We start from the raw sequence: 12,500 nt of genomic DNA, 5'->3' as shown, positions 1-12,500 counted from the left end.
GCGGAGTTAGTTACTGTAATTGTATAGGTCTTGGTGCTGAGTTACAGTTACTGTAATTGTATAGGCCTTAGTGCGGAGTTAGTTACTGTAATTATAGGCCTTAGTGCGGAGTTAGTTACTGTAATTGTATAGGTCTTGGTGCTGAGTTACAGTTACTGTAATTGTATAGGCCTTAGTGCGGAGTTAGTTACTGTAATTATAGGCCTTAGTGCAGAGGTACAGTTACTGAAATTGTATAGGTCTTGGTGCTGAGTTAGAGTTACTGTAATTGTATAGGCCTTAGTGCGGAGTTAGTTACTGTAATTGTATAGGCCTTAGTGCGGAGTTAGTTACTGTAATTGTATATGTCTTAATGCTGAGCAATTAACCCACATTTGTCATTTGTCGTTTTTTAAAGAACTAATTGACTGATGTCGGTTCAATTATTTCAATTACAGTCTGTTTTTTGTTTTTTTAAATGTAAACTCAATGAGCAGTTTCTCTAGCGAAAAGAATAAGATGAAGCCCAAACTGTGCGATGTAGCAGGGAGTTGTAGTTTCCGAACAGGCCAATATTCTACATAGTTTAGCGCATAAAACATGGTAATTAACTACAATGACCATAACCCATTGCGCATCTACGTGTCCGGTCCGTGTTTGTTTTACGCCTGCTACGTCAGGTTAGTGTGGACACCGAGACAGAGAAGAGATGGGCGACTCACAGGGATAGAGAGCAGTTTCTTCACAAGGTTTCTCTCTACTTGATCTAAGTGATTGATAGTTGCTATTCAGCAGTCACAAAAGTATACCTTAATAACGTCGAAGAACTACTAAAATAGTGATTTTGTCAGACAGCACAGGCAGCAGGTCTATAGAGATGAGATGATGACTCGGAATGAAATAAAGTCATTAAATAAATAAAATATACACAACAATTTCAATATTGTATTAAAGTAATGTGAACAAATGATGGTTAATACGTGATAAGCAGTAATGGGGAGGCAGGGTAGCCTAGTGGTTAGAGGCAGGGTAGCCTAGTGGTTAGAGGCAGGGTAGCCTAGTGGTTAGAGGCAGGGTAGCCTAGTGGTTAGAGGCAGGGTAGCCTAGTGGTTAGGGGCAGGGTAGCCTAGTGGTTAGAGGCAGGGTAGCCTAGTGGTTAGAGGCAGGGTAGCCTAGTGGTTAGAGGCAGGGTAGCCTAGTGGTTAGAGGCAGGGTAGCCTAGTGGTTAGAGGCAGGGTAGCCTAGTGGTTAGAGGCAGGGTAGCCTAGTGGTTAGAGGCAGGGTAGCCTAGTGGTTAGAGGCAGGGTAGCCTAGTGGTTAGAGGCAGGGTAGCCTAGTGGTTAGAGGCAGGTTAGCCTAGTGGTTAGAGGCAGGGTAGCCTAGTGGTTAGAGGCAGGGTAGCCTAGTGGTTAGAGGCAGGTTAGCCTAGTGGTTAGAGGCAGGGTAGCCTAGTGGTTAGAGGCAGGGTAGCCTAGTGGTTAGGGGCAGGGTAGCCTAGTGGTTAGAGGCAGGTTAGCCTAGTGGTTAGAGGCAGGGTAGCCTAGTGGTTAGAGGCAGGGTAGCCTAGTGGTTAGAGGCAGGGTAGCCTAGTGGTTAGAGGCAGGGTAGCCTAGTGTTTAGAGACAGGGTAGCCTAGTGGTTAGAGGCAGGGTAGCCTAGTGGTTAGAGGCAGGGTAGCCTAGTGGTTAGAGCGTTGGACTAGTAACAGAAAGGTTGCAAGTTCAAACCCCCGAGCTGACAAGGTACAAATCTGTCGTTCTGTCCCCGAACAGGCAGTTAACCCACTAGGCCGTCATTTAAAAAATAAGAATGTGTTCTTTACTTGCCTAGTAACCGAAAGGTTAAAAAATAAATAAAATGGGCAGTCACTGCCCTCATGGGACTTTTATCAGCGGTTTCATTCTGTTACAGCATTCAATGTAGAAAATAATTATCAAAACAAAAAACAACTTCAAAAAGCTCTAATCGCTCAGCACTAGTGGGCCTATATCTGAAACTGGCAACCAAACACAGTTACTACTACATCTTTCCCCGACTGAAACTCTGCTGAAACTGGGAACACCCAGGAAATTCAACTGGATCAGGAACTGAAACTGGGAACACCCAAGAAATTCAACTGGATCAGGAACTGAAACTGGGAACACCCAAGAAATTCAACTAGATCAGGAACTGAAACTCTGCTGAAACTGGGAACACCCAGGAAATTCAACTGTATCAGAAACTGAAACTCTGCTGAAACTGGGAACACCCAGGAAATTCAACTGGATCAGGAACTGAAACTCTGCTGAAACTGGGAACAACCAGGAAATTCAACTGGATCAGGAACTGAAACTGGGAACACCCAAGAAATTCAACTAGATCAGGAACTGAAACTCTGCTGAAACTGGGAACACCCAGGAAATTCAACTGTATCAGAAACTGAAACTCTGCTGAAACTGGGAACACCCAGGAAATTCAACTGGATCAGGAACTGAAACTCTGCTGAAACTGGGAACAACCAGGAAATTCAACTGGATCAGGAACTGAAACTGGGAACACCCAGGAAATTCAACTGGATCAGAAACTGAAACTCTGCTGAAACTGGGAACACCCAGGAAATTCAACTGGATCAGGGACTGAAACTCTGCTGAAACTGGGAACACCCAGGAAATTCAACTGGATCAGGAACTGAAACTCTGCTGAAACTGGGAACACCTAGGAAATTCAACTGGATCAGGAACTGAAACTGGGAACACCCAGGAAATTTAACTGGATCAGGAACTGAAACTCTGCTTAAACTGGGAACACCCAGGAAATTCAACTGGATCAGGAACTGAAACTCTGCTTAAACTGGGAACACCCAGGAAATTTAACTGGATCAGGAACTGAAACTCTGCTTAAACTGGGAACACCCAGGAAAATCAACTGGATCAGGAACTGAAACTCTGCTGAAACTGGGAACACCCAGGAAATTCAACTGGATCAGGAACTGAAACTCTGCTGAAACTGGGAACACCCAGGAAATTCAACTGGATCAGGAACTGAAACTGGGAACACCCAGGAAATTCAACTGGATCAGAAACTGAAACTCTGCTGAAACTGGGAACACCCAGGAAATTCAACTGGATCAGGAACTGAAACTCTGCTGAAACTGGGAACACCCAGGAAATTCAACTGGATCAGAAACTGAAACTCTGCTGAAACTGGGAACACCCAGGAAATTCAACTGGATCAGGAACTGAAACTCTGCTGAAACTGGGAACACCCAGGAAATTCAACTGTATCAGAAACTGAAACTCTGCTGAAACTGGGAACACCCAGGAAATTCAACTGTATCAGAAACTGAAACTCTGCTGAAACTGGGAACACCCAGGAAATTCAACTGGATCAGGAACTGAAACTCTGCTGAAACTGGGAACACCCAGGAAATTCAACTGGATCAGGAACTGAAACTGGGAACACCCAGGAAATTTAACTGGATCAGGAACTGAAACTCTGCTTAAACTGGGAACACCTAGGAAAATCAACTGGATCAGAAACTGTAGTATCTTTATATCTAAATAGGTACAACAGGTCTAACCCCATCCATCCTTTCCCCAACATCCCAAACCATACTCACACTGCTCTTCGCACACAAGTAACATCAACAAATGTGTGATGTGCAAACGACAACCCCAGACAAACACTCACCAGCACACACACAAGGCAGTCAAGGCCATTAGTCTGAGACAGCAAAACTCTGTTGTATGTATTATACATGTAGCAGCTCATTATTACCACTGCACTATGATGCATTACAACATATAAACATTTATTGACAATTACCGTGGCCATCTGCATGACAATTAAACGTTACTCAAAAATGTCAATGGTCACAGCCCTACCCCACACACCTTTTGACAGATTAACTAGATTACTATACAATCCAACAACGCAATCCAAAGAAACACCTGTACATTAACTCACACACATACAGGGACATGCATGCACACGCACACGCACACACACACACGCACGTTGGTAGTGTGTAACAGCAAGTATGAGGCCTCCCGAGTGGCGCAGTGGTCCTGGTTCGAGTCCAGGCTCTGTCGCAGCCGGCCACGACCCAGAGACCCATGGGCCAGGTGTACGGTGTTTCCTTCCGACACATTGGTGTGGCTGGCTTCCGGGTTAAGTTGGCATTGTGTCAAGAAGCAATGCGGCTTGGCTGGGTTGACCCTCGCCTCTCCCGAGTCCGTACTGGAGTTGCAGCGATGAGACAAGACTGTAACTACCAATTGGATTCCACGAAATTGGGGAGACAAAGGATTTTTATTTTTAAAGTAACTTAAAAAGAATGTAAATACATCTAAGTAATATCAGTACCGTAACGTCTGCAGTGATTGGATGTTAGTGTGTGGATGTGCGTTTACAAGGATATGAAATGGAGGTGAGGGTGTGATATGGTTTATCAGGGTGTGTGTGTCACATGGCTCAACTTAACAGACAGGAGGACCCCCCCCCCCCCCCCCCCCCCCCCCCGTTTCTTGGGAGAGCGGAAGTATTAACTGAGATTAGAGCTTACACAGAAATCCCCTCCATTCTTTCCGTCCTCTCTTACGCCCTGTCACTCGGATCATTCCATCATTCAGTTGATCATAATCCCACTCTGCTAATAACTCAGGTAGAGAAAGAAAGAGACGAGAGGAAAGGTCAGAGAGAGATGGAGGATAGACACTAACATACGTGTTGCTGAGACAGAGAGAGGGAGGATAGACACTAACAGACATGTTGCTGAGACAGAAAGGGAGGGAGGATAGACACTAACATACATGTTGCTGAGACAGAGAGAGGGAGGATAGACACTAACAGACATGTTGCTGAGACAGAGAGAGGGAGGATAGACACTAACAGACGTGTTGCTGAGACAGAAAGGGAGGATGTGTTGCTGAGACAGAGAGGGAGGGAGGATAGACACTAACAGACATGTTGCTGAGACAGAAAGGGAGGGAGGATAGACACTAACAGACATGTTGCTGAGACAGAGAGAGGGAGGATAGACACTAACAGACATGTTGCTGAGACAGAGAGAGAGGGAGGATAGACACTAACAGTAATGTTGCTGAGACAGAGAGAGGGAGGATAGACACTAACAGACATGTTGCTGAGACAGAGAGAGAGGGAGGATAGACACTAACAGACATGTTGCTGAGACAGAGAGAGGGAGGATAGACACTAACAGACGTGTTGCTGAGACAGAGAGAGGGAGGATAGACACTAACAGACGTGTTGCTGAGACAGAGAGGGAGGATGTGTTGCTGAGACAGAGAGGGAGGGAGGATAGACACTAACAGACATGTTGCTGAGACAGAGAGAGAGGGAGGATAGACACTAACAGTAATGTTGCTGAGACAGAGAGAGGGAGGATAGACACTAACAGACATGTTGCTGAGACAGAGAGAGAGGGAGGATAGACACTAACAGACATGTTGCTGAGACAGAGAGAGGGAGGATAGACACTAACAGACGTGTTGCTGAGACAGAGAGAGGGAGGATAGACACTAACAGACGTGTTGCTGAGACAGAGAGGGAGGATGTGTTGCTGAGACAGAGAGGGAGGGAGGATAGACACTAACAGACATGTTGCTGAGACAGAGAGAGGGAGGATAGACACCAACAGACGTGTTGCTGAGACAGAGAGAGGGGGGATAGACACTAACAGACGTGTTGCTGAGACAGAGAGAGGGGGGATAGACACTAACAGACATGTTGCTGAGATGAGGAAAGGTCAGAGAGAGAGGGAGGATAGACACTAACAGACGTGTTGCTGAGACAGAGAGAGGGGGGATAGACACTAATAGACGTGTTGCTGAGACAGAGAGAGGGGGGATAGACACTAACAGACATGTTGCTGAGATGAGGAAAGGTCAGAGAGAGAGGGAGGATAGACACTAACAGACGTGTTGCTGAGACAGAGAGAGGGAGGATAGACACTAACAGACATGTTGCTGAGACAGAGAGAGGGGGGATAGACACTAACAGACATGTTGCTGAGATGAGGAAAGGTCAGAGAGAGAGGGATGATAGACACTAACAGACGTGTTGCTGAGACAGAGAGAGGGAGGATAGACACTAACAGACGTGTTGATTTGACAGAGAGAGGACAGACACTAACAGACGTGTTGCTGAGATGAGGAAAGGTCAGAGAGAGAGGGAGGATGGACACTAACAGACGTGTTGCTGAGACAGAGAGAGGGAGGATAGACACTAACAGACGTGTTGCTGAGACAGAGAGAGGGGGGATAGACACTAACAGACGTGTTGATTTGACAGAAAGGGAGGATGTATTGCTGAGACAGAGAGAGGGGGGATAGACACTAACAGACGTGTTGCTGAGACAGAGAGGGGGGATAGACACTAACAGACGTGTTGCTGAGACAGAGAGAGGGAGGATAGACACTAACAGATGTGTTGCTGAGACAGAAAGGGAGGATGTATTGCTGAGACAGAGAGAGGGAGGATAGACACTAACAGACGTGTTGCTGAGACAGAGAGAGGGAGGATAGACACTAACAGACGTGTTGATTTGACAGAGAGAGGACAGACACTAACAGACGTGTTGCTGAGATGAGGAAAGGTCAGAGAGAGAGGGAGGATGGACACTAACAGACGTGTTGCTGAGACAGAGAGAGGGAGGAGAGACACTAACAGACGTGTTGCTGAGACAGAGAGAGGGGGGATAGACACTAACAGACGTGTTGATTTGACAGAGAGAGAGGACAGACACTAACAGACGTGTTGCTGAGATGAGGAAAGGTCAGAGAGAGAGAGGGAGGATAGACACTAACAGACGTGTTGCTGAGACAGAGAGAGTGAGGATAGACACTAACAGACATGTTGCTGAGACAGAGAGAGGGAGGATAGACACTAACAGATGTGTTGCTGAGACAGAAAGGGAGGATGTATTGCTGAGACAGAGAGAGGGGGGATAGACACTAACAGACGTGTTGCTGAGACAGAGAGGGGGGATAGACACTAACAGACGTGTTGCTGAGACAGAGAGAGGGAGGATAGACACTAACAGATGTGTTGCTGAGACAGAAAGGGAGGATGTATTGCTGAGACAGAGAGAGGGAGGATAGACACTAACAGACGTGTTGCTGAGACAGAGAGAGGGAGGATAGACACAAACAGACGTGTTGATTTGACAGAGAGAGGGAGGATAGACACTAACAGACGTGTTGCTGAGACAGAGAGAGAGGGAGGATAGACACAAACAGATGTGTTGCTGAGGAGAGAGATAGAGGGAGCGAGGTGGGGAGAGGAAGAGAGATCAACCTGTAGTCTACATGCAGCCCAGTGAGTAGTCTACACGCAGCCCAGTGAGTAGTCTACACGCAGCCCAGTGAGTAGTCTGCACGCAGCCCAGTGAGTAGTCTGCACGCAGCCCAGTGAGTAGTCTACACGCAGCCCAGTGAGTAGTCTACACGCAGCCCAGTGAGTAGTCTGCACGCAGCCCAGTGAGTAGTCTACACGCAGCCCAGTGAGTAGTCTGCACGCAGCCCAGTGAGTAGTCTGCACGCAGCCCAGTGAGTAGTCTACACGCTGCCCAGTGAGTAGTCTGCACGCAGCCCAGTGAGTAGTCTACACGCAGCCCAGTGAGTAGTCTACGCGCAGCCCAGTGAGTAGTCTACACGCAGCCCAGTGAATAGTCTACACGCAGCCCAGTGAGTAGTCTACACGCAGCCCAGTGAGTAGTCTACACGCAGCCCAGTGAGTAGTCTACACGCAGCCCAGTGAGTAGTCTACACGCAGCCCAGTGAGTAGTCTACACGCAGCCCAGTGAGTAGTCTACACGCAGCCCAGTGAGTAGTCTACAGGCAGCCCAGTGAATAGTCTACACGCAGCCCAGTGAGTAGTCTACACGCAGCCCAGTGAGTAGTCTACACGCAGCCCAGTGAGTAGTCTACACGCAGCCCAGTGAGTAGTCTACACGCAGCCCAGTGAGTAGTCTACACGCAGCCCAGTGAGTAGTCTGCACGCAGCCCAGTGAGTAGTCTGCACACAGCCCAGTGAGTAGTCTACACGCAGCCCAGTGAGTAGTCTACACGCAGCCCAGTGAGTAGTCTACACGCAGCCCAGTGAGTAGTCTACACGCAGCCCAGTGAGTAGTCTACACGCAGCCCAGTGAGTAGTCTACACGCAGCCCAGTAAATAGTCTACAGGCAGCCCAGTGAGTAGTCTACACGCAGCCAGTGAGTAGTCTACACGCAGCACAAAAAGGAAGAAGGAAAAAGGAGAGAAAACTTGCAAAAAGGAGAGAGACAGAAAGGAGAAAACGGAAACAGAGAGAGAGAGAGAGAGAGAGAGAGAGAGAGAGAGAGAGAGAGAGAGAGAGAGAGAGAGAGAGAGAGAGAGAGAGAGGAGGATGAAAGAGAAACAGAGAGAGGGACAGAAAGAGAGGATGGGGAACCAGGTCCCATTAGTTTTAATTAATCCTTAATTAGTATGGATTATGGTCCAGCCTCTCAGACTGCCCACCACACACATGTCTATGTTTCAGACAGATACCTCTACGTTTCAGACAGACACGTCTACGTTTCAGACAGACAGACACCTCTATGTTTCAGACAGACAGACACGTCTACGTTTCAGACTGACAGACAAGGTCTACGTTTCAGACAGACAGACAGGTCTACGTTTCAGACAGACACGTCTACGTTTCAGACAGACACGTCTACGTTTCAGACAGACAGACACGTCTACGTTTCAGACAGACACGTCTACGTTTCAGACACACGTCTACGTTTCAGACAGACACGTCTACATTTCAGACAGACAGACACGTCTACGTTTCAGACAGACAGGTCTACGTTTCAGACAGACACGTCTACGTTTCAGACCGACACGTCTGCGTTTCAGACAGACACGTCTACGTTTCAGACAGACACGTCTACATTTCAGACAGACAGACACGTCTACGTTTCAGACAGACAGACACGTCTACGTTTCAGACAGACAGACACGTCTACGTTTCAGACAGACAGACACGTCTACGTTTCAGACAGACACGTCTACGTTTCAGACAGATACGTCTACATTTCAGACAGATACGTCTACATTTCAGACAGACAGAAACGTCTACGTTTCAGACAGACACGTCTACATTTCAGACAGACAGACACCTCTACGTTTCAGACAGACAGACAAGTCTACGTTTCAGACAGACACGTCTACGTTTCAGACAGACACCTCTACGTTTCAGACAGACACCTCTACGTTTCAGACAGACACCTCTACGTTTCAGACAGACAGACACCTCTACGTTTCAGACAGACAGACACGTCTACGTTTCAGACAGACAGACACGTCTACGTTTCAGGCACCCCATATTGTGCGAACACATTCACACACACATTTGTACCTCTCTAATACACAGGCTGCCACTGTACAACACACACACACTCCTGCTTACAGACATGCTGAGTTAATAACCCCACTTTATTACTTTTTTATAAACCAGCTTCATGCCACTGTGATCCAGCAGAGTAGGCTATTACCAGATACCACCAGGTGTAGGCCAAAGCCAGGGCAGCGGGTGAGCCACCCCCCCCCCCCCCCAGTGAGAGTGAGTGTTGGTGGGGAGGAGGCCAGGCTGACAGGGGTCTGGAGCATATCACCAGTCTGCCAATCCACAGACACAGTCATTACTGCCTCTCCCTCCATCTCATCAATCAATCTGTCGCCCTCTTTCTCTCCCTCCCTCTCTTTCTGTCCATTTTCTTTTATTTCCCCCTTCTCTCCATTGCTCTTATTTCCCTTTGTCTAATTCCAAATGCCTTTTCTTATTTTACTCTCTCTCTCTCTCTCTCTCTCTCTCTCAGGAAAGGGCAGGAAACCAGATGATATAGTCAGAAGGAGAGAGATCAACAGAGATCCTGTGCTGTGGTTATTTATACTAGTTCTAACGTGGGACAGAAAGGGAGGGAAGGAGAGAAGGTCTATGGGGAGAGAGGAAAAGAGAAAGAGGACAATGGCAAGAGACATGGTGAAACCAGAGGTGAAAAGGGGAGGAATACAGATAAATATTTAGGACATTATGAAATCCGAAAGCAAGAGTGTGACAGAATGAGAAGATAAAGGGGATGAAAGAATTTAAATAAATGAAAGATAGCAGGAATGGAGAGTACCTGGCATGTGTTTCAGATGATAATGATTACACTAAAATACCCCCCACTAACACTATCATTACCTAGATCTACCAACCCCCCTCTCATCTCTCTCTCTCTCCCTTCCTACTTACCTCCCTCCCTCCCCCCCTCTCTCTCTCTCTCTCTCTCTGGACACAGAGTGCAAATGTGAAAATCAAAGTGAATGACATTAGGTAAATAAGACAGCTAGTTGCCTTGACAACCATAACCCCTTACTCTGCCTCGGGCCTCCCCCTTTCCCCCCCTGGACCAATCGGGAACAAGCAACACCGGGTGATTGACATATCGTCATGGCAGCCAGCAGAGGATGCCTCTCATAATGTTTTCCATCATGAGAAGAGGGGAGAGGGAGCGAGAGAGAGAGAGAGAGGGGGAGAGAGAGAGGGAGGGGGGATGCGTGAATGAAAGAAGAGGAAGAGGACAGTAAAGAGGACTAAAATGAAAAGATAAGACCAGTTTTAGTGTCAGTTTCATTCAATGCAGTCATATGGCTATTGTTGATAGGGCCAGGGGGAGGGCTGACTCTAGATCAGTGCTTAGGGAAACTCTGTACTACCATGTAAACAACGTCAACCCCTTGGAGGAATAGCAGAGAAGAGTCAACCAAAACACGAGACACCACTACAGACACCCTGGTTCGAATCAAGACTGTATCACAAACGGCCGTGATTGGGAGTCCCATTGGGCGGTGCACAATTGGCCCAGCGTCGTCCGGGTTTGGCCGGTGTCGGCCATCGTTGTCAATAAGAAATTCTTCTTAACTGACTTACCGAGTTAAATAAAGGTTAACTAAAAAATGTCATAAAAGTCCCGAGACAAGAGTCAGATAGTAATGTATAGTGTAGATCAGTTATAATGCTCTGTTGTGTTGAAAAAAGGCTCTATACATTACATTTCTATCTGCGACGTTCAAAACATTTCTGAGTATAACTCAAGACATCAGTGGTAGAACAGAGAATGGGATTGGCCAATCATAGAGGAAGTCAGGAACTGATTGGCTGACTGGCTCACCTGTCTTTTCTTTGATCTCACACAGCACACTGAAGAGGGCGGGCTTCATTCTGTGGCAGTTTAACGCATGTTTCCTGTGTGAGAGAGAGAGAGGGAGAGAGAAAGAGAGAGAGAAGGGGGAGAGAGAGAGAGAAGGGGAGAGAAGGGGTGAGAGAGAGAAGGGGAGAAAGAGCGAGAGAGAGAGAGACAGAGACAGAGAGAAGGGGAGAGAGAAAGAAGTGAGAGAGAGAGAGAGAGAAGGGGAGAGAGAGAGAGAAAGAAGTGAGCGAGAGAGAGAGAGAGAGACAGAGAGAGAGAGAGGCAGAGAGAGAGAGAGGCAGAGAGAGAGAGGCAGAGAGAGAGAGAGAGAGAGACGGGGAGAGAGAGAGAGAGAGAGAAAGAAGTGAGAGAGAGGGGGGAGAGAGAGAGAGAGTAGGGGGAGGAGAGATTCATTAGCTACAAGACAGAACCAAAACTATGATAGGAGCACAGCTGTCAATCTTCCACTGAACCAGGGTTAAAAGTGCACCTTCTCAACACACACACACAAACAGACACACGCGCGCACACACACACACACACACAGACACACGCACGCACGCACACACACAAACAGACACACGCGCGCACACACACACAGACACACGCACGCACACACACACACAAACAGACACACGCGAGCACACACACACAGACACACGCACGCACACACACACACAAACAGACACAGGCGCGCACACACACACACATTCTGGAGGGAATTCCTGCTGACATGTGACCACAAGGAACATTCTTTCAGCTGGCATTCTTTTCTTTAACTCAGAGAGGAAAGAAAGAAAGAGATCTTACTAGATAAGCTTAATTACAGAACAATAATATTGAATCAAAACACCTTTTAAAACACACACACAGCCACTGTGGTTTAGCCATCACAGAGTACGTGGTCTGACCAACCAGTTAGTACTGTGTTTCACAGTCGTCTGAGACAGTGTGGTCTGACCAACCAGTTAGTAATGTTACTGTGTTTCACAGTCGTCTGAGACAGTGTGGTCTGACCAACCAGTTAGTACTGTGTTTCACAGTCGTCTGAGACAGTGTGGTCTGACCAACCAGTTAGTGAAGTTACTGTGCTTCACAGTCGTCTGAGACAGTGTGGTCTGACCAACCAGTTAGTACTGTGTTTCACAGTCGTCTGAGACAGTGTGGTCTGACCAACCAGTTAGTGAAGTTACTGTGTTTCACAGTCGTCTGAGACAGTGTGGTCTGACCAACCAGTTAGTACTGTGTTTCACAGTCGTCTGAGACAGTGTGGTCTGACCAACCAGTTAGTGAAGTTACTGTGTTTCACAGGAGAGGAGGATA

At 47.4% G+C, this 12,500-nt stretch overlaps 1 protein-coding gene across 2 annotated transcripts in view; it reads right to left on the bottom strand.

The window, feature by feature from the left end:
• LOC118938171 (pre-B-cell leukemia transcription factor 1-like) overlaps positions 1 to 12,500 on the bottom strand; it is a 35,448-nt gene that overhangs the window by 16,221 nt on the left and 6,727 nt on the right. For both annotated transcript variants that reach the window (XM_036940052.1, XM_036940053.1), the window contains exon 2: positions 11,160 to 11,233. In XM_036940052.1, coding sequence (XP_036795947.1) covers positions 11,160 to 11,233 — 74 coding nt within the window. The remainder of the gene's footprint in view (positions 1 to 11,159; positions 11,234 to 12,500) is intronic.

This window comes from Oncorhynchus mykiss, chromosome 13 (assembly GCF_013265735.2).
Source record: "Oncorhynchus mykiss isolate Arlee chromosome 13, USDA_OmykA_1.1, whole genome shotgun sequence".
Taxonomy (NCBI): Eukaryota; Metazoa; Chordata; class Actinopteri; order Salmoniformes; family Salmonidae; genus Oncorhynchus; species Oncorhynchus mykiss.
This window is presented reverse-complemented; position numbering and strand designations above follow the sequence as displayed.